This window comes from Crotalus tigris, unplaced genomic scaffold (genome assembly GCF_016545835.1).
Source record: "Crotalus tigris isolate CLP2741 ecotype Arizona unplaced genomic scaffold, ASM1654583v1 scf7180000017833.3397121, whole genome shotgun sequence".
In the NCBI taxonomy this organism is placed as follows: Eukaryota; Metazoa; Chordata; class Lepidosauria; order Squamata; family Viperidae; genus Crotalus; species Crotalus tigris.
Window position 1 is genome coordinate 1,847,077 of NW_024096661.1, and position 22,657 is coordinate 1,869,733.

General features: G+C 39.0%; 2 protein-coding genes across 5 annotated transcripts; one reads left to right on the forward strand and one right to left on the reverse strand.

Moving 5' to 3' along the window:
- The first annotated feature begins 319 nt into the window (after positions 1–319).
- PNRC1 (proline rich nuclear receptor coactivator 1) lies at positions 320–4,336 on the forward strand. The gene is made up of 2 exons (XM_039343101.1): positions 320–948; positions 3,303–4,336. Exons 1-2 carry the CDS (start codon positions 517–519, stop codon positions 3,735–3,737), a joined length of 867 nt encoding a protein of 288 aa, XP_039199035.1. The 5' UTR covers positions 320–516; the 3' UTR covers positions 3,738–4,336.
- Positions 4,337–9,802: 5,466 nt separating this feature from the next.
- SRSF12 (serine and arginine rich splicing factor 12) lies at positions 9,803–20,752 on the reverse strand. Of its 4 annotated transcripts, none has more exons than XM_039343103.1 (5): positions 20,108–20,752; positions 14,989–15,093; positions 13,161–13,264; positions 12,809–12,950; positions 9,803–12,260 (listed from the first exon to the last, which is right to left on the reverse strand). In XM_039343103.1, exons 1-5 carry the CDS (start codon positions 20,140–20,142, stop codon positions 11,912–11,914), a joined length of 735 nt encoding a protein of 244 aa, XP_039199037.1. In that variant the 5' UTR covers positions 20,143–20,752; the 3' UTR covers positions 9,803–11,911. The 4 variants fall into 4 exon arrangements, 3 of the variants coding, with proteins under 3 accessions (XP_039199037.1, XP_039199036.1, XP_039199039.1); XM_039343102.1 differs by lacking the exon at positions 20,108–20,752 and adding an exon at positions 19,282–19,967; XM_039343105.1 differs by lacking the exon at positions 20,108–20,752 and adding an exon at positions 19,282–19,944 and having other exon boundaries at positions 9,803–12,200.
- Between the last annotated feature and the right edge of the window lie 1,905 nt (positions 20,753–22,657).

The following is a 22,657-nucleotide window of genomic DNA, read 5'->3' on the forward strand; positions in this document are numbered from 1 at the left end:
TATTCTGATTGGGCCCCGCCTCCCAATAACGCAATCCTGCGCTTATTTACTCAGTACTTGACCGAATTCGGAGGGGCGGCCTGTCGCTAGACAAAGGACACTCCCCGCCCACCACGATTTGCCGCTATGCCCACAGAAAACTTTAAAGGACTCTAGAAAGGGTGAGCCCCCCCCCTCCCTGCAAGCTTTATGCCTGCCCGGATTGGTGGCGTAGATGCCGTAAAGGAGCGACCTCTCTGCTGATTGAACAGTTAGGGACGGGAGGCGGAAACTCCCGCTGCGGCTTTCTTCTGATTGGCGGTCAACAGGAAGAGGGCGCGTCCTTCTGGAAGTAACAACAGTAGGGCGTTGGGGTTCCTCGCTTCACTCCCCCGCCATGTTCTCCTGAGAGAGGATCTGCTCGCTTAAACCAGCGCAGCCTCGGCTTTAGCCGAGGTTCAGCAGTCCCATCCCCGATCTTTTTTCCCCTTGCTCACCCCTCCCAATGCGCTGCTGCGCCTATTCTAAGCCTTCGGTATGGTGACTACCACAGCGCCTTCGCCCTTTCTAACCCGGGTGTCCGCCGGTACCGACGACCGTCACCCGTTTTCTACGTCCCTTTTTAAACGACTCCTGCGGGCAGACTACAGCAGCGAAAGCCCCCAACCCGGCTGCTGTCCGGGACTAGGACCAAATGGGAGCGCAAGACCGTCGCTGAAAAGAGTCAGGCGACGAAGAAGGAAGATCCGTTCTGCTCCCTCTGGCCTCTTGCAGAGTCGCTACCAGCAATTCCAGCAACACCGGGCCGGCTTGGGACGAAAAAACGCCGCGCAAGGGACGCGCAACCGCTGCGAAGTCCCCGCCGCTTCGTCAGACCCTAGACTGGGAATGGGACGTTCTACCGAGGAAGCTCCGGCGCCTTCGCCAAGAACGACCCCGGTCGTTACAAACAAGCCCTCCAGGAAAGAGGTAAGGCGTCAGAGCCAAGAAGCGGCCCTTTCTCGAAGCTCGAGGGAGGAGCCCGGCGGGCGGGGCCGCGTTTCCGTTAGCTCGCCTGCGCGTAAAGGCAGCCGCCGCAGGGAGATTCCACGGGCGCTGATAGGTGGAAACCGTGCACCAATCGGCTCCGAGCCTGCGCCCAGCAACAGACGGATTCAGCCCGTGGCCCAGGCGAAGCGGCAGAGCAACGCGACGGCAAGGCCGTGGCCAATGGGCAACGGGGGAGGGCTGGCCTCCATGGCGGAGAAAAGGCTGATGGTTTGGTTTCGCTTCGCGGTGCCCGCTCCCTCCGCTTGTTTACCGAAAAGCCAATTTCTGGATGGGGGGCGGTGGGCGGGAGGTGGGCGGTGCGGACTTCCCAGCCAGTTTGATCTGTTCAATTTGTACATATTTGAGTCTTAAATTTTACGGTCCCAGTGGAACCACCTTATTTAAGCTATTACAATCCTGGGTTGTATAAACAGATTCTATCAAGATCATGCGAAGTAGTATTACCGCTTTATAAAACCCTAGCGAGACCACACCTGGAATACTGCAGCCAATTTTGGTCACCATATCACAAAATAGATGTTGAGAGTTTGGAAAAGATTCAGAGAAGAGCTACTAAGATGATCAAAGGCCTGGAGACTAAAACATAGGAAGAACAGCTGCAGGACTTGGCTAATGTAAAGAAAAGAAGAAACAGGAGACATAATAGCAGTGTTCCAGTACTTGAGGGGCTGCCACAAAGAAGGGGTCAAATTCTCCAAAGCACCAGAGCGCAGGACAAGAAACAATGGTTGGAAACTGATCAAAGAGAGAAGCAACCTGGAATTAAGGAGAAACTTCCTGACAGTGAGGACAATCAACCAGTGGAACAGCTTACCCCCAGAAATTGTGGGCACTCCATCACTGGAGATTTTTAAGAAGAGACTAGACATTCACTTGTCTGAGACGGTATAGCTTCTCCTGCTTGAGCAGGGGACTGGACTAGAAGACTTCCAAGGTCCCTTCCAGCTCTATTCTATTCTAAATAGATGTCACATAGTACAGAGGTCTCCAGCTTTTTAGCTAACAAGGACTGGTTCTGTAGAGAGAGGTTTTTCCACGGACTGGAGGGTGCGTAGTTTTGCGTGCTGCCTGCATCCCACAGATAGGGCTTTGCTTGTTTGTGCACACTGGTTACTGGAATGCTGCGGCCCGGTACCGGTCCACAGACTGGGAGTTGGGGACCCGACATAGTATATGCCTTGTTTTAATTGTGATGCTTCTGTATAGAAGGGTCCTTGTGGCTTGTGCTTCATCCTGGCAGGCAACTGGTGTTTAAATATTTTTAAGGTTAACCATTTCCCCCCCCCCCCAGGAACTTCCAGACATTAGGGAAACCTTACAGAAAATACACTCTTTTCTGTTGAGGGCTGTTTTCATTTTCATAGTTTTTCCTTATCAAGATCTTTATCAATCTTGCAATGTAGCATAATCTGATGGTTTATACCAGGGGTCTTCAAACTTGACCCTTTTATGAAATTTGTGGACTTCAACTCCCAGAATTTCTTAAACAGCATGCCTGGCTGAGGAATTCTGGGAGTTGAAATCCACAAGTCATAAAAGGGCCAAGTTTGAAGACCCCTGGTTTATACTAGTTTTAACTGGCACTGTTTCTCACTTAGGAACATTATTTTAATTTTTGTTTTGTGTATTGTAAAAATCTGAATTGCACAGTTTAGTAGGAAACAGTATTACAGCTATGAAATCCTCAGATCCCTAGTCAAATCCTCAGGTCTTTAATTGGTCATTTGAATAGGAACCTATGTGACTAGTTAGAGGAAAGTTACATTATTATTTTAATTCACAGTTTTAAAGTAACTAACTTAGTTGAGTATACAAGATACAACAGTGGTTTGATTGGTTATAAAGATTCTCATACCTCAGGTAGCAGTGCATTCCTCAATCATTTAGCAGGTAACCTTAAATTTTGGGCTTAAAAGCACCCTCTTGAAATTAGTGGGATTGAAACATATACTTGTATAGGATTAGTATTAAGATTGTTAGAATTCTACTTGTTTTTGTTTTAATTTTTAACTATGATTTTTAGACAAGTGCTGTCTCAAAACTATTGTCTCTAAAGTGAGACAGGTCCTGAAATCTCTAGTTTACAAACTGAAGGCAAGCCAAGAAATGAATTGTGAAGTGCACACAGGCAATTTATCTCTAGGTGAGCCTAACTTTTATTTTTAAATGGAACTATAAGCTAACATGTAACAGAATAAATAGAGTTTATTAAATATTAAGGCATTACTTATTATTGTCAGAAATATTTATGAGATTATCTTTTATCTTTGCAGTTGTTCAAAAACAGGATGGGAAAATCTGAGAAGAATCCGCTGCCTTACAATCAGCCTGTTCACAATATGCATCTATCTGACCAATTAAAGAGTAATAGACAGAGGAGTAAATGTAACATACCACTAAATAAATTTCCATCTACAAAAAAGTGTGAAAATACATTTTGGCAAGAATCATTATCATCTGAACTCATTAAAAGGCAGGAGAAAAAGTCTCTGGAAAATGCAGAAAATTTTAAAGCAAAGAAATCTATTTTTCTGACAGAAGCTAACCAAAAAGAAAATTATGCTGGGGCAAAATTTAGTGATCCTCCTTCACCCAGTGTCCTTCCAAAACCTCCCAGTCATTGGGTTGGGAGCACCGTTGAATTTTCTGACCAAAACAGGAAGATGATGGAAGTCCATTTAAAGACACTCTTAAAAGTTCAAGCATAGCTTCTGGATATTGACAAAGAACATGCCAGCAATCTAAATCCAGCCTTGTTGCATTTTAATGTTCAAAGGACTGGCTAGTCTTAAAAACAAACTTGTACTCTAATTTTTTATGGATATGTAAATAGTGTATATCATGTAATGTGTATATTCATATTTTGAGGTACATTTTAGTTTTGTTATGAAAGGATGTATTTTACATTGCCCATGCGGTAGATGGCTTTTGTACATAATAATGGACATCTTTTTAAAGTGTGTTTGACACATGGAAAGATCTGTCAACATTTGCACAAAGTATTGAGATTTTTCAAAGGAAAAAAAATCTATTGACTTTCAAATGGAAATATGAAAACGTTATTGTTGCACTACTGAAAAATTTTACAGTCTGTGGCACACAACATTTTATTGAAAAATAAGCTTTCAGAAAGATGTGAATTTGTTTGAAAACAGTATATGGAGTGAAATTCAATTACACCATACAAGCTTCCATACAGGAGAACACCTGAAATCTAGCACTTATTATCTAACATGGGTAATAGTGCTATCTGCCAGAAATAATTGGCTAGTTTAAAAAAAATTAAAACAATTTGGCCTCCCCTTTACTTGGTTATCTTTTATGTATTTTTCTGTCCGGCTGAATTTTGATAAAGCAATATCAACTGTAAGCATTTGGGGTTATGTCAGTGATAACAGGTTACATTTTCTAAATGCTATAATTATTAATTAGAAACAATGTAGTATTTTACAATACAGTAATTTCTTTTTATAAGTTCACTGCATTGTATTAAGATTGCATATAGATGGAGTGCTCCATAGCTTTAACAGTGATAGTCCTAATGGCCTAGAAAATTGGTCATTAAAATCACAAACTGGATGCAACTGCATATTACAGTGTGAATGTCAGTTTAAATACCAGTATACGGTATAATAGCCGAGGCCCAGTACACAAAGCATATATTTTCCTGCAGCTGAGATATGCAGGTAAGAGTTCTTCCATTTACTCTAGCAAATTTAATTTTGCTGTCTTTAGATATGGAAGACTTGTACAGTACTCTACTGTATAATTAATAGGAGACCCTTGAAGTAAAAGCTGGTTCTTTTAATGTGAGAAACATGAAAAAGAACTGTATCCTTTTCAACAAGATCATATCTAAAGGAAGATATACCTTCTGTCCACTGTTGAAAATGCAAGCGGATCTTCATGGTAAGTGTATTTTTTCCAGCACTATTCCCATCATTAATTGCAGCCTGTATATACAGTTGCTTGTTCCTTATCAAACTGTTTCAGAAATAAGGTGATGTTTATCTGGAATGTGTCATTCTGGGAGCAGTTTGTATATTTTCCATAAGTAAAACTTCCAGAACAGATGAAAGGAAATGTGACAAAACTAGGATGGTTCTGTTTCTGTAACAATGGGTTTGCACACTACTATATTGGGAGCTGTGCAAGTTGTATGTTGAAGTAACAAGGCATAATTCCAAGTAACAAAGCATAATTCCAAGTCATATTACAAAGTATGGTTCATGTATAACAGACAAAACCCTGAAATGCAGTGAGGGGGAAAAAACAAATTTGATCCCCTGCTAATTTTGTACATTTACCCACTGACAAATGATCAGTCTATAATTTTAATGATTTATTTTAACAGTGAGAAACAATAACAAAAAAAATAATCCCAAAAACACATTTCAAAAAAAGTCATAAATTGATTTGCATTTTAATGAGAGAAATGGGTATTTTGACTCCCCAAGTGTTCAATAAAGCTGGATTTGCTCCTCCTTGTGGCAAATCTAGCTAGATCAGCCAGATTGCAAGGCTCTTGTGTAACTTCCTAAAGACGGCAGACCTTAGGAGCATCTTGGTCTTTAGGTGATAAAGGGAGCTGCCTTGCTCTGTATGACTCGCACTGCCGTGTTTTGTCTGCATAGCTCCTTCCAGAACTCAGTGAAAGTCTCTTAATTCCACAACTAGGTTCTAGCACTGCCTACAATGTTAACAGTATCTTGACCATGCTGCTCACTACTAGAGCAACTAGGAGACCACTCGTGATTCAAAATCCCCTCATCAAAACTGAAAGAGTTGTGGTGTAGACAAGCCCATATGAAACCATATGCCATATGGCAGGGCTTTTCAACCAGTGGTACGGGTACCACCTGTGGTACATTGGCACCTGGCAGGTGGTACACGACCATCCTAGAAAAGTAGTGGGGGAGGGGAATGAGCTGAACCGGTGGCAGCACCGCACACGCCTGAGCGAGAGATGGCTGAAGCTGGAGGGCTGTCAGGGCTCAGCGGAAGCGCCAGGATCAGTGCTTCTTCAGGACTGTCAGGGCTCAGTGGAAGCATCAGGATCAATGCCAGGCTCCGGAGCTCAGCCCTGATCCTGGCGCTTCTGCTGAACCCTGAAGAAGCACCAATCAGCTGGAAAGCAGCACTGATCCTGGCGCTTCTGCTGAGCCCAGAAGTGCCGATCAGCTGGAATGTTGCAGCATCTCCAGGGTCTTGTGGTTTACATTCAGATGCTTGGCAACTGATTCATATTTATGACGGTCACAGTGTCCCAGGGTCATGTGAAGTAACCAAAACCTGCTGCAAACACCCAGCAGATGGGGGAATAAAAACCAAACACCCCCCCCCCCACTGCCAATCCTCAACAGAAATGCTCACAACAATGAAAACCTCGGACAGGAGGAAGAGTGCGGGCAGGCAGGCAGGTAGGTGTCTTGCTCAGCTGTGGCTTGGGGGGGCACTTTTTTCAGTACCATTGTAACTTCGAACAGTCACTAAGCGAACTGTTGTAAGTTGAGGACTATCTGTACTTTTATCACTTTTTTCTTTTTTTTTTTATCATCAAGTTTTTGACACCCTGGCTAGGCGACTGGTGGTGCTCAGATGTTGCCATATCCTAAAAGTGGTACAATGGGTGAAAAGGTTGAAAAGCCCTGCCATGTGGTATAAATAGAGTAACATTGGTTGATCAAGTCCCTTGGGCTGCCTCAGTATGATCTGTCATATCTGAGTGAGGGGAATATGCATTGTACACTGCAAAAGATGACTCTAGGAGGATTTTGTTTCAATTTTGAGCCTGCCTGGCTCTACAGCAACTCTTGAGTGATTTACAGATAAAAGAGAGAGGAAAAGACAGCTAACCAGGACCAAACTCCAAAAGATGAGCAGTCAATAACCAACCAAAGAAGCTTGAGGCCCATTCTAGCTCAAGTCCTGGGTGAACAACCAGGTCTTAAGCAGCTTATAAAAGGTAAATTATTGTCCTGCCTGTAAAGTGAAATTTCTCCTTTTGCCCTGTATGTAACAATTGCTTCCTCCTACTTTCTCTCATTAGAGTTAAATGAGAGTATTAGCTGGCAATTTCTCATATTGATAGAATAGGATCATAAATGTTTCTCTGAATGTGATCTCCTTTCAAATAATCTCCCCTTGGGATCAAAAGGGAGATTATTTGGGAAGATCACATTCAGAGAAACCTCCATCTTCCTTCTTCGGTAGTCCTGTCCAGATCCTATTCACAATCCCTTCAGGAGCTTTGATTGAGCACCCCCACCCCCACCCCCACTCCAACAGTGAAAGTCTTCAGCAGGTCCAGGACATCCAAGTCCACCTTGTCTCATCTTAATTTCCTGTTTCCTTCCCTATTTCTTAAAATCTATGAGGGTGTATAGAAACATCTGTTTCCCAGCAAGTTTAATGATATACAAGAACATCTTGCTTGTTCTACAGCTTGTTTGCAGATAAGCTCTAAGCTTAAATGCTACACAGTCACAGGTAGGTCATATATCTGCATATGTTCCATAGACCAACTATGAATTGCGCTGAGTGAAAGAACAATAACATCAATCTTAAAGTGACATTGGATTCACCATCATAGTGGATATTTTCAAAGATTTAAGACTTAAAAGATTTAAGATTTCAGAACTTTGAGGGCAGTTGTTATGTCCCAATTCATTTTAATAAATATAATTTTAATCTTAAATTTTTTGGGTTACAATTTGCTATCCTCCCCATTGATTGTCTGAATATTTTTGTCAGTATCAGATGGTTTAAATGATGAGACTTTAACACTGGAATTATTTTCTCTGCAATAAGCTAAAAACAACTGAAATTGTCATTTCACCAGGCACTGAATATAGCTGTTTTTCAATTTTAAAACTGATCCATTAAACTTTCCTCTTGTCAAGATCCCATTGTTGGAAACTACCTTCAGCTGGCCATATTCTTTCTCCCCAAGAGGTTCATAGTAAACACTGGATATCAATCTACTTAATAAAATTGCAATTGTAGCAATCTTCTGAACTTCAAAATCTAATAAGGCAGTTACTGTAGATTTTTACTTTGTTTCTTCTCTCTCTCTCTCTCTCTCTCTCTCTCTCTCTCTCCTCTTCTCTTTTTTCAGGTCAATTTCCAATGTTCAGATTGCTTATCTTTCTTTTTGTAATTGTTTAAATAAATTTTCAAAAAGCCAAATGATCTTTAAACAATCAAAAGCAAAGATGTAGACAGACCATGGAATAGATCATGAACTGCTCATATGCAAATGCCAAGTCAAGTACCATAGAAGAAAAGTTTATAACCATTTTCAAGAACATCAGGAATTCCTTTGAAGTCTTGAATTCCACTGATAGGAAACTAGATAAACTACAGAATGAAATGAAAATGTTCTGAATGAATATGAAAAGACACTGCCAAAAAACAAGAAACAGAAGAAACCAAGCTGGAGATCGGAACAGACAGTAGAAATTGCAGAGAAAACAAAAAGAAGCCAAAGCCAAGAAGTTGTTCTCCAAATTCGTCTCTGGGTTCCTCAACAAAAAGCCAATTGCGTAACTCTGAGCCAGTCTCCCTTAGCCTTAGGAAGAAGACAGTGGCAAACTACTTCTGAAAATTTGCCTAGAACATTGCATGGACTGCGTGATTTGAGTCATGCCTGATTTGAAGGCATGATAATGGTGCTTCAATGTCATTAGCGTATCTAATGACATTAAAGCATCATTATCTAATTGTAGATATTGTTATCTATGACCCTGGATTGAATCCATAGCTCAGTTCTTGGCTACACAGGCCTTCTGGAAAGGCCTCTTACTGTGAAATACAGGGCCAAGCTCCATTCTCAGCTGCAGAATGAGGCTGGGGCCACAGAAGAAGTGGGCCAGCGAGGCAAGTGTCAATCCATGGGAGGCCTGGCTGCAATGGTAAGCTCCACCCCCGCCCTAGCTTGATTTTTAGGCATGGGCCTCACCCCAAAACTAGGGCTTATTTTCAGGGTAGGTCTTTTGGGGAAACACGGTATGTCTTTACAATAGTCACATCTGTTCATATTACTGATAAGTGGGAGAACTTACACTAAGCCATAATGTGGTTTAATTGGATTTAGCAGCCTGTCATTGTGATTTAGCAATAAATGATCATAACCTTCAATAACATTACTGAGGATTACTTCAGAATAGGCACGTACAAGTTTGTGCTATCTCAATGACCAAAGTTAACCAATAATAAATGAAGCAAGTAAGCTATCAGGCTTCTGGTTTGCCAATTAGCAGATCATATTTTTACTGTTACACCTGTTTAATAAGCAGCAACAAAATAACTCCCAATCCAAATTATGCTGCTGAAATAAACTCTGGGATAATTAGACGGTATGTTCATATAAAAGGATTTCGAACTCTGTTGATTCTAAGTGCATGTCTGCTGTATCAGACTGCTCAGTTCTGAAATAAAATAATAGTTTATTTCCATTCCATCCATGCATCATCTTGGAGAGAGGCAGATGTGGAAAGGAAGCGGCTGTAACATTCCTAACAATGCAAAAAAAAAAAAAAAAAAAAAAGCTTGGGGGAATTTCTCTAGTGTAACTGCCCTTCATGACAGCATTAATCTTCAAAACCTAACACTCACAATAGGAAGAGCACTGCAGAATTTCCCTTATACAGCACTGGCCCTTTCAAGCAACCCGAGACCATGAGAATTACGTTGGTTGTGGTTCCTGTAATGCAAAAGAAAAGTCAGTCTGATTCTGTTGCAAGCAATTTGCAAGGTTCTGAAAGCAAACACATTTTTTAAAAAGCAAAGATGAAAACTGCATGTATTTTATTGAAATATCTTAAGTTATGAAATAACAATGATACTCCCAACACTTGCTCATGAAATGTAGTTTTACTGCCACTACAATTATTTTAATACAATGCAGTGCTTGTACCATGTAACAGACATCAGTTACTATACATTTAAAAAACAAATAAGTTTCCAAACATTACTACACAATGCACAGTATCATATATTGTAAAATACAAAATTTTTTAGAATACCCTCTGTTACTTGAGTTAAACACGCTAATAATAACTTTATACTGAGTTGCTTAACTGTTAAATCATATTACAGACTTAGAATTTAAAATGCTTGTTGGTGTCATCTATACTGATCACCTACTACAATGATATTTTGAAAATATAGATGTGATAGATTTTACACAACAAATGTAAGAGTTTCACGAAAACATTTAAACACACATGAAAATCATGTGCTTAACAACTTATATTACAATAACCCCAAATTATATTTCTAATTATCTCCTTTTTAAAAAATCTGTTTGACTAATCTGTTTTCCATAAGCATTAATTTCAATCAAATTAATCACTTTGTGGATCATTATTCATGTTGCAGAGCAAAAGATTGCTGCATGAGAGCAAAAGCTGTTTCCACTAAATAGCAGTATGTAATGAGAAAATGAACTGTACCAGTTCAGTCTGCAGATGGAAATTACATTATGAAATTTATATCTTATTTTAAGCTCTTTACAGAAGAGACAGCCTATCCAGGAATAAAAAAAAATCCAGACTTGGCATTTCACTGCCAAGCTCTTTCTATTTGCAGGCAAATTATGTTATTATTGATCAAATGAGGAAGGTTTCAAAGTACAACATATCAAGTAGTACAAGTCATTTTAGCACTTCATTTGCACTAGTGTTCTTGTACACCCTTTCACATGCCACATTCAATCTAGCAATCCAATGTTCAACCATATTTTATCATTTAAGGAAAAATAAAGATTTCCTGAAATTCACCTCCATTTGACAACCAAAGTGAGATCTAATGCAATGCAATGTTACAACGCATTCATGTAAATTCATATTTTTAGTCCAGAGAATTGCATATTAATTATATTATTCTTTTCAAATGAAGGTCTATTGCAAGATCTAATCATAGTTTTAACTATGAAATTAAAACAAATGCTGGACTTCTACCTTATGTGATACATGTATCTCCATGTTATAAGTATCTCCCTTTACACTGTAACATGCTTCTCTAATCTAAAACATAAGACAAGGTTTAATTTAAAGGCGCTTTACAACCTGTAACTTGAGTTGCAGTGCCTTCCTATCAATTTTTGTTTCTTAAAACATACTTGTCTGAAGAATATACATGAATGGTTGTCCTCCAATAAAATCTAGATATCACCAAAAAGGCATCAAATAGAGCCAAATAAAATAAGGGCAACAGCAAATTATTGGAACAGTTAATCCTATCCCAAGGGCAGATCTACCATTCAAGCATTGAACTGCATGCAATTTTACTTTGATTTTTATTTACTCACTTCCGCATGCTCATCTCCTCCTACACTTAAATCTTGCTTGGAAATCTCGGGGGGGGGGGGCGAATGAATTGCATAGGTAGAAAGGAAAATCTGATCCATTAGCATATCCATATTTCTGGCAGACTGACATAACTGTACTGCAATACCTACTGAAGTAAGTAGAAATGGGTAGAGAAAGGCCTTCCCTTCCAACTCCACTACAAAGCACCAGACAGACCTGTGTGCACCCTTAAGCCAGTACAAAATTACAGTAGCATAATTTTTTTTGCTGTTCCAAGGATTTGGAAGAAAGGTCCAAAGACAATTCTGTCCAAAAAAGAAAATGATGTAAGAGCAGAGCATAATGCTAACTTACACCAATAGAGTGAGCTTAGGTTCAAATTGAAACTAATCTAGGCTAAATAAATGTTTCTCTTTAATGTTAGCAAATTTTAAAGAGTTCTGCTTATTAAAATATGGACCAAAGGAACATAGCAAGATCTCTCATTATTCAATTATCTTACATTTCAGTTACATTTTGGACAAATTTTGTTCTTAGTTGTGCTCATAAAAAATTGTTAGAAAAACACATTAATCTTCTTCAGATACCGACTGGTTACTATTTCTCTGGTAGAAACTTCTAGAGCGAGAACTGGAGTTGGCATGTTTCCGCGGAGATTTAGATAATGATCTGGTAACTGAGCCTGAGCGCTTTGGATGTGACCGCGACTTTGTCCTTGAAGTAGAACGTCTTCGGTGGGAGCCGGATGGCGACTTCTCAGCATATTTTGAACACCTCTGCAATGATTTTGACCGTGATCTTCCTCTAGAGGTAGAATTCCTTTGAGGCGAGACAGATCGTCTTGGTGAGCTGGAATGCCTTGGAAGAGATTTTGAGCGAGACTTAGATTGACTATAAGAATGTCGTCTACGTCTTGACCTGCAAATCATCCACAGTATTAGATCTTTATTTGATCCAAACAATTTAAAATTATCCCAGAAAGTGAATGTGGATGGACCTTCCTTGGATAACATGCCTAAATTGTTTAGCCTTCTGCTGAAACCATTCCGAATTGTATTTTGTAGATCTTGTGTATACTTTTTGTACCTTGCAACGGCAACAAGAATACAACCACTAAGAGACAGCATGCAAAGCAAAGGTAAGTGCTTCAAAGTTATAAAACATAAGAATTTGTAAATAACTCTACATTGTGGATTAACTCTAATCTCTAGTCCTAAATGTTCAAATGATTTTTTACGGAGCCAGATTTACTGAACCTATATATATAAGAGATGTCATTATTCATTATTTATGGTATTTCTATGCTCCAAAATCATTTTGAACAGCATTTCCTTTCCCTCATTGGTTATCATCCTTGTCATTATATTCTCTTGAAGCAGTTTAATGCAACCGAATCATAATAAACTCCCTAATTTATGAAGTGGCTTTTTTTTTTTTTACACTGGTTGATATTTAAACTATCTTACTCTTTAAAGCTGTCAGAGTGTCTTCTACTCCAGCCCCATGATGAACTTCGGCTACGTGTCCTCCTTCGGCTGCGGCTTCTTGATCTTCTATAATCCATTGGAGAACACTGGCGACGTTCTTTTGACTTCATCTGACCTGGGGCTGGAAATTAAAACAAAAACTGGGAGAATGCAAGGAAATAGAATCATCTTACACTGTTAGCATGCTATTACTTTTACATTTTAATAAATTGTCCCTCTACATTGTGAGTGTCATGAGTTTTGTGCTTGTATCATTCTAAGCAATATTAAAATCTACTTTCTTAAATAAATATTTGCAGAATAAGTAAGTGATGTGTTTATTTTCACTTACTTTTGCGATCCCCTTGTGCAAACTGTATTTCAATTTGCCGGCCACATACCCACTTTCTATTGAGGTTATAAAGAGCATCTTCTGCATCACGAACATCTTCAAACATGACTGTCTGTTAAGGACACTTTAAACATGCACAAAGCAAAACATTGTATCATATATCATAGATCACACACTCAAATATTTTTAAAATAAATCATCTTATTTTTATATTCTACATAAAACGTAACTGTTGTATATCCTATGTGGTCTCTTAATTATAATAATATTTCATCGAGGCATAAGCTAAGAAATATGCAAAGTGTGAAAGGAAGACCACGTCCCCATTGAGGAAAAAGGACCAATGGCCACAATTCGCTTCCAGGGGTTCTCTAAATGTTTCAAAACACTACTGGCTTTGCATTCTACCAAGGTCAAGCATCTACCAGGGTCCCAGAATAGATAGAAGATATCATTACCTTACCATGTAATCATTCTAATTTTGCACAGGCATGCAAAAGTTAGTACGTAGATTTTATTTGCTAGCATTATCTATTACAAGGTTGATGGGTATTTTGTGTGGGACTTCAAAATGCTGCCCAGCTGTGTTTGGAAATGTAAATCTCCCTTCACACTTTGTCTATATTCAGACGTTACAGACTTAATTATTTTAATGATGGCTTGCTGAGTGAATCATACTGGGTGGATTTATATAACACTGGCCAAAAGTAAACAAATGCAATAAATCAACATCTGAAACTAGTTAAAAGCAGCAATGAAAGACAAATATAGCTGGTGTGCTGCAAAATATGAAACATCTCAATGTCACACACAAAATACAAAAAAGACTGAATACATTTTAAATCCAAAAATCTTTGAGTACTGAAACAAATACAAAATTCCTGTACAGGCTAACTTCATTTCATTTCAATGGCATATCTGTGTAGCAAATTTGCTTCTTCTTTTATATGAATGTCAAAAGTCCTGACAGGAAGGAATTCTCTGCATAACTGAAGCCCTGAATAGGTGCACATATAGTTAGAATATGCACCTTACAATAAGGGCCTTCATTAGCATCTGATGGATAACCACAGTTTAGAATTTGAAAATATAGTTCAATATTATTCTGCCATTTGCTTTCATAATCATCTGACTTCCTTTTCATTTTGCTGTTTTTTTTATTATTTTACAACAAATAAAATTTGATGATATAAAAACTGCTAGATAATCAAAACAAGCGCTATTGCATTTATATCTCTTTTGTTAGGGAATAAATTAATAGAAAAACCAACAAATATTTGTATACAATTGTTTTGTATTAATTTAAGAAAACAGTATTTAAAACTAGAACAGTTATAAACAAACAAATTCTTGACTTGAAATTTAAGAGTTTTGAGCGATAAGATACAAAAGGAAACTTTGGCAGTTACCTCCATGTCACTTGATCTTGACCGTTACTCTTTTGGGCTTGCTAGATGGACTTGACAAGGGCCGTGGAACCAACCAAATCAGACTTGGCTTTGACTTTGGAACTCGTGCAAATGTCGGAAAGCCGAAGCCTTAACTTGGTGTTGTGGCTTTGTCTTTTTCCTTGAAAAAGGACTTCCCCTCTTCCAGTTTTCTTTTTATCTTTTTCCACCCTCCCTCTTTATTCCTTGAAGCTTGAACTTTAAGGTGTCTTTTGGCTTGCCTGCTTGGACTCTATCTAACCGGGTTCATTCAAACTTTGGGGTGCTTGCCAGCCACTGTGGACTGCTTTACATTTTCTGAGACAAAGAAATAAATACATTAAGTTAGGATGCAATAACAACAATGCACCGCAATAACAATACAATGAAATAAAGGATATTGTATATAAGCAAATCCTCGTGGGCGTCTTGTGTAGAAGTCAAGCGGAATGTATACGTCTACTACAGGGCCATATCGACCAAATTCACGGCGCAAATCCTCAGGCCTGAAGTATTTTAGAAATAAGGCAAAAAAACATGAGTGTGTCTATATAATGGCACCTGGTACCCAGGAAATGTTTTCTATATTTAAAAATATTAAAGAAATACTTTGTATAATCCTAAAATTTCTTGTGGTATTAATTCAAATTTTAACCACTACTTTGGCTATTTGGGGAAATCAAAACTGGCAAATATTGAGTACTTTCAAATATATGACTATTATATTAAGCAAAAACAGACAGGAACCTTTAAAACCTCCCTTTAACTTTATTTTTCTAATAATGAACCATTTTTATTTGTGTTCTTTGTTTGAACAGTGAAACAATTTAGGCAGCTAAATGCATGACAAAAAAGGCCTCAAACAAGAACATCTCAAAAGTTTTTCTCCCTTCCTGAAACTGCTATTATACATTGTCCTCTTTTCAAATCCAAGGAGAGTACAATTTAGCCTGGTAGATACCAGACTTATGAAAAGTGAGAACACTATGGGAAGGTAAAGGCAGACCTTTTCCTCTCACAAATATAGTGGTAGCTGAACATGCAGTCTACAATGAAACTAATTCAGGAAAGAGAAAATGAAAACTTCTGTACACAGTAAAAATGTGTAGTGATGATTTTGAAAAGGGTTACACGATCTCATAAAAATGATCATGCACTACAGTGAATTGAATAAATGGGGATCAGAGAAGCATTACATCTACTGAAGGACCTATACTAATTAGTAATTAAGAACTGCATTTCGACAATACATTATACTATGCATTGTAAAATACTAACCTTAACCAGGTTAGTTATAAACATAATAGCTGCAGTATAGGACAAATATTAAGATGTTAGATTAGCACTAGGGAAAATCAGGTTAAACTTCCACCTTCACCTTTAAATCTCACCTCAGAATCTAGTTATCCAGCTCAATTTAATGCACATCTAAAAATTGAAACAGAGAATGACGTATGTATGTATGTATGTATGTATAAAAAAAATAAATTCAAACACCAGGATAATATCAAACTAAAAGCTATTTTATGTATGTATGTATGTATGTATGTATGTATGTATGTATGTATGTATGTGCGTGCTACTTTGAGATCCTGGAGAAAAGGCTGGATATAACACATTTAAAAAAATTTGCACAATGTGTGAACTTTGTTGTTCTTTTAGTCTTGATACAGGAGGGGTCAGAGTTGGTCTAACCCAGGAGTCTTCAAACTTGGCCCTTTTGACTTGTGGACTTCAACTCCCAGAATTCCCCAGCCAGTGTGCCTGATTAATTCAATATCCACAAAATCTGTGTTGTGAAAATGGAATCATGGGGTAACTGCTGGAACTGGCTTAAATTTTGCTTCTATGATTTCTGATTATACAACTAAATAACTAGGTATTTATACAAATTTCTGGTAGGCTGGACAGAATAATCATTTAATCATTAGCTAAAAATAAATTTATTTGGACACTTGTCAGAGAATGAATCAGCTAATGGCTGCAAATAAACAAAAATCCTATTATAAACAAGGGAATTGTCTTACTTCTCTAACAAAAATTAAAAGAAATTCCACTCTGGTTAGAACAAAGCCTTTGCATTAAAAAAATAAAATAAAAATGCTATCTCTCCAAACTGAAGGAAATCCCTACAAGCCTGGCTTTAAAAAAACCGATCTGAATTTACCATATTCTGCTATACGTATGCTCAGTTAGTGCATAAACAGTTATGTGTTTGATTCATTGTTTAAGTATAACAACCAATAAATAAAGATGGAGTATCTGAGCATCAAAGTACATATTTCAAAAACATAATTAGCAGCTACATGGGGGTGTGTGTATGTGAAAAGAATGGTGGTACAGATCCACATTAGAATCTTAGCAAGCAAATTTTAAATGTTTAAACAGCCATGATCCTAATTAGTTTGTCTTGTCCAAAATTAATCTGTTTGTTTCAATAGAGCATTTCTTGATTATGTATGTTGCTGGTGCAAAAGGGCCAATCTACACTGCAATTGTATTATAATGTAAAATAATAAAAGTACTTTCCCCACTGCACAGCTATGAGCCAAATTGAATTCTCCCCAATTTTTTGGTGAACAAAGAGGAAAAACATTAACTGCTTATTTCATCTTTAAAGAAATAGTTTAATTCTGAAATTCCCATTAAACAAGGAGGAATTGGATCATTTTTTGAAAGAGAAATCACAGAAAACCTCCTCCCTACTCAGGCAGAATATGGAGCCTTGCATCCTAAATTCCTGTGAGAGTATCTCTCCTCATGGAATATTCTGATAGGAAGGGGATATAATACAGTAAGGAAAGTGATCATATTCACTGTCCTTGTGGTTTTTCATTCTATCTTTTTCCTACAAAAATCTTGCTGCAGAAAGAAACCTGCTAGATCAACAGCAGGTAAGATAATTCACTAACAACATCCTTGGTTTTTCCATCAGTGGGAGTTTTCACAGCATCATTTGTTTGTATGTAGGCAACCTATAATTTACAGATCCGTTACAATGAAAACAAATTCAGTGAAATTATCAGAGAAGTTTCCTACTCCCAAATAAATGACCAAGACCCTTTCCCTTCTGGTACCTAAACTATAACACAAACATGGCCTGGAAGCATCCTTCTTCTATCACAGTGTTTCAAAACCTTGACAATTTTAAGGCATGTGGACTTCAACTCCCAGAATTCCACAGCCAGCAATTCTATTTATTCTGTTCTCTTTTTAAGTCCCGGGAAGATAGGATAACTATAAAAACTTTTAGATACAGGTCTCCTATATGAAAAAAAAAATACTTAAATAGGTTTACTATATTCATTTTGGAAATGATAAATCTAAGGAGGTAAACAGTCTCAGCCCTGATTATATTTGGGTGAAGGACAATTGGGAATTTCAGCGTTGATGACTAGAATGGGGAATAAATGTCTGTCTGTCTGTCTCTCTCTCTCTCTCTCTCACACACACACACACACACACACAGACATACACAAACAGAAGGCAATAAAAAATAATTTTGTCAAAATTATTGCATGGATGCAATTATCAGGAGCCAAATTCAATTTGGGGGCATCTTTAGCAAGTATATTAAAAATAGTAACTGATGTTAATTTAATCAAGGAACTGAAATCAATAAAAATTGAAAATTAATCTATATGATTCTGACGAAACACAGTAAACATGTTATATCTACTAGAAGTTAAGATGAGGGCAAAAATCTTATCATTTAACATGATAAGATTAGTTATTTTCAAGACACAGGAAGAATTGAAACCTATACAAACAATTGGATGCAAAGTTTTTGCCTCTTCATAGGCAGGGAAGAATTTCAGCAAATACAATCCACTTCCAAATTATTATCTTCACATCTCAAAATTTACAGAACCTACCTTGTGTTTAAAAAAATTACAGAAGCCTAATTCCCATTTGCATCATTAAGTTATATGAGTTTCAATTAAACCTCAGGCCTGGGGGTAATAATATCAAAAGAAAGGGAAGGTGAGATTGAATCTACAGAATTATATACTTGGCCACAGTTTACATTTCACTGAAAGCACATTGGGAAGATATAAAAATCTATGAAGGTCTCCCCAAATCTTGGGACCAACATGTTGGGGGCATGCAGCTAGATTCCCCCAGAGAAACATACTGCTATGGTGATACAAAAGCAAGTCTTCCTCATAGGAATTAAATCAATTTGTTGCCCCCTCAGAGCAAGGCATGGAGGAGAATTGAAATTATGTTTGTGTGTGTGTGGGGGGGAATCCTGCTCTTACTTCTTAATCCTATGGAGGGGCTTCATTTTTTCCCCTAAAGTCGTACTTTTCCAATAGTGCACTCTAGGACTTTTTAACACCCGATAACATTTTGAAAAAAATAGCAAGGAAATGAACAACGTTCTCCCTGGATAGGCCCCAGAGGCCTTGAGAAGCAAATCTTCGCCCAGTAGGTTAATATTTGGTGCAGGTACTAAATGCACAGACGTCGGGGGGGGCGGGGGATTAAAACAAATAAAACCTCCTCGAAAATGGTGATGCTTTCTCCCCCATCCCTAACCCGGGCCGCTCGTTAAGCTCCAGCCGAGTCCTCGTCGCTGCCCGGGGCCCTGCTCCCAAAATAGAAGCGACGGGCACCGCTCTTCCGAAAGGCCCGCCGCGCTCCCGCAGCCGCTCCCTATAGCTACAGGCCGCCTCCCTCCAATCTCTCACCTAGTGGCGTCCGCCACGTTCCTGACGAAGAGCGAGGTGTTGGGAGGCCGCGTATAGCGGGACATGGCGGTCGGAGGCCTGGGATCTCCCTTCGGGAACAGACCAGCGGCGAGACGAGCTCGAGATGGAGGAGGAGGAGATGGAGGAGGAGGCGGCGGCTGGTTTGGCTGCGGCAGAAAAAGCCGGGATGGAGACGGCGAGCGGCGCCGCGGCGGCCACAACGAACAGAGGCCTGAAAAACTCGGCGAGGGGGCGGGAACAATGGCGAGAGCCGGAGGTGGAGAGAGAAAAAGGCCGCGCAGTCTCCTCCTACAGGTCGCGGCCTTGCTAGACACCGCGGGAGTCGTCCCGGGAACTAGTGATGGAGACGGGAGGGGACTGGATTTCCAAAGGGGCTGCAAGCTTCGAAACTACCGGAGAGTCTCATGCAGCTGGGAAACCTATCAGGCTATGTCGAGTTCTGGCATCTTTAGAGGCAGCCAGGCACCTCGAGTCCTTGCAGGGGTTCCCTCCCTCCTGCAATTTATTTCATTCTAGCATCATAAATAGGAATTCTCCAACGATAAAGGCTACTAAAATAAACAGCAATTCATCAATATGTGGAGAGTCATAGGGATGCAAGAAGAGCAAATTTATTATTTATTTAGCATTTTACCTCCCTGCCCCAAGATTCTGGACTGTTTACAAGCATTAAAAAAACTGCTTAAGAAGTCCAATAAAATAACATACCTCAAACCTTCTACTATTTCCAGCCCATAAAATAAAATCCGAACTAAAGACAGTCCACCATCACCAGTAAATTTCAAAACAAAATGGTCTTTCTTACCTTGAAGGAAACAAAAAGCAAAGGGTCAAATGCATTCCTGGTGGCAAGATATATCAGACTGGTAGGTCTTCCATGAGAAAAGTGCATTTCAGTTTACATCCTCCCCATCTCTTGAGGCATTAGAACCAGAAATTTTATAGGTGATGCTATAGGATTGGCAGAATCCATCTGAAGCAGATATCAAGTTAAGTGGAAACTGAACTGTAGGGCTTTTTAGGTTAAAGCTACTACAAATAGAAGCCTATTGATAACTAATAAAGCAGCCAAAGTAGCAGTATTATAGTAGTAGTGTCTCTCCCCTATCAGAAATTTGGCTACTGCTTTTTATGCCAATTGAAAGTACCAAATTATCCATTAAAGGTAGCTCCACTTATCACACATTACAATAGTCTAAAGTGAGGATAAAGTCACTGTCACCAAGGCTTTACAGTTAAGGAATGGCTGAAATAACGGTTTAAGGAAGTATTTCTCAGCCTTGGCAACATGAAGATATGTTGACTTCAACTCCCAGAATATCCACATCAATAACCCCCTAAAAACAGATTTAATTTCATGGCCCAGTGCCTGGAGAGTAGGCTTATGTTTTTAATATCTTAAATGGGTCTGACTCCAAATTATATAAATCTTACTCCAATGCATATTCAAGTTTTTAACATCTTGAATTGGGCCTTAATCCAATTTATATAAACCTTACTCCAGTGGACTTCTCATAAGGCCACTGGAGTAAGGTTTATATAAATCTCAGGGACCAATTTAAGCATTAATTAATATATTGACAGCATTGATATTAGAGGCTGAAGAGAAAGCCTAAAGAAGGATGGGTTACAAGCCCTCTTTATGGAAGTACTCTTTTATTTGAATGAAGCATGATTGATAGGGTTAACTATACTGATTGGGATAGTTCATATGTGTATTGGAATTTATAATGAGAGACGGAAAGGAAGAAGTCAATTTTTCTTTACAATGGATGCTCTGGATTAAACAATATTACCCCTTTGACACTGTCCAAATCAGATTCCACAAGAAAACTAGAATTAATTAAGATAATCAGAACTTTGCAAATTTTGTAGGTTTTTTCCCCTCTTTTTTATACAACTATGAATCAGGGAGGAGCCAGCATCAGTCTCTAAAATGTAATTGTTAATCCTTCCCAGCTAGGCTTACATTCCTGCAATTAACATTAATTTATCTTGATAGCAGTTGAGAATTCCAAATGCCCAATGGCTTTTTAGCTGAGTTTGTGATAATAGTGTTCTAAAAGAATAAGAGTGGATTATAGTTCAAAGTTGGACCCTTCAAATATTCTGCTACAATATGTTGTTCCAGAGCCTAAGTGCAACAACACAGAAGGCATGCTTCCTAGATCCCATTAGATTGCACTATTTAATTGAAAGGATACAGAGCAGGCCCAGATTTTTTGGGATGGACATAAATAACAGGATATCTGACAAATAACCCATCCCAGTGCCATAAATGGCTTTGAAAATGACTACCAGCATCTTGAATCCAGAAACCTACTGGGAGTCAATGAAACTCATATAGTAGTGATATTATTGAGCATACTGAGATGCATACAAAACTATTTATTTCAATAAATAAATGGAATTTAGAAGTTCATAAATTCATAGAAGTTTGTATCTTCTGCTAGACCACAGGTCAGCAACCGGCGGCTCCGGAGCCGCAAGCGGCTCTTTGAGCCTTTCCCTGTGGCTCCCAGCCTCCTCTGCCTTTGCAGAGAGAGAGACAGAGACAGAGAGAGGCAATTGCGCTTCCCTGCTTCTCTCTCTCTCTCACTCTCTCTCTCTCTCTCTCTCTCTCTCTCTGTTTTGTGTGTGTGTTGTGTGTGTGTGTGTGTGTAAAAAAGAGAGTGCACTCACAGTGTTCTCCGAGGAGCTGAAAAGCTTACTGGGCGGAGCTCCTCCCTTTGCTGCGTCTCTGCAGGAAGCAGGAAGGGCAGGAGAGAGCTAGCTAGCCCAGCTAGGCTGACTCAGAAATTCTGGGAGTTGAAGTCCATGAGTCATAAAAGAGACGAGGTTGCTTACCCCTGAGCTTGTTGGACAACAGCTTGAAGCTTGCCAGGTGAGCAGCAGATAGGAGGGGGGGGAGAAAGAGAGAGAGAGAAAGAGAGAGAGAGGGGGAGGGGAAGAGAGAGAGAGAGAGGAAAGAAAGAGAGAAAGAAAGAGAGTGGGGGAAGAGGAGTGGCAGACCAAGGGCAGATAGAGAGGGAGGGAGGGAGGGAGAGAGATAGAGAGAGAGAGACCCTTTTGACATCTAAAATGAAGATAACACTGCATATATCCTTTTTTTACCTTTGTGTGTATGTAATTTTATTCTCTTAAAGCATTCTCTTGGTGATCATTGTTTTAATAGTATGGATATTCCCAAGAGTCATATTTTTACTTTTATTTTTAATGTGTGTGTGTGTTTGTGTGTGTATACACCCACACACACAATCTCTCTCTCTCTCTCTCTCTCTCTCTCACACACACACACACACACACACACACACACACACACACCTATAATAAAGATAAAAAAGGATATATGCAG

What these genes read in the sequence shown, in the direction of transcription:
- PNRC1 (XM_039343101.1), top strand. Translation starts at nt 517, where the DNA reads ATGGTGACTACCACAGCGCCTTCGCCCTTTCTAACCCGGGTGTCCGCC. An exon ending in ACAAGCCCTCCAGGAAAGAG is followed by an intron (nt 949 to 3,302) that starts GTAAGGCGTCAG and finishes TTATCTTTGCAG; the next exon opens with TTGTTCAAAAACAGGATGGG.
- SRSF12 (XM_039343102.1), bottom strand. Translation starts at nt 19,346, where the DNA reads ATGTCCCGCTATACGCGGCCTCCCAACACCTCGCTCTTCGTCAGGAAC. An exon ending in TGCACAAGGGGATCGCAAAA is followed by an intron (nt 12,951 to 13,160) that starts GTAAGTGAAAAT and finishes TTTAATTTCCAG; the next exon opens with CCCCAGGTCAGATGAAGTCA. An exon ending in CACTCTGACAGCTTTAAAGA is followed by an intron (nt 12,261 to 12,808) that starts GTAAGATAGTTT and finishes GATGATTTGCAG; the next exon opens with GTCAAGACGTAGACGACATT.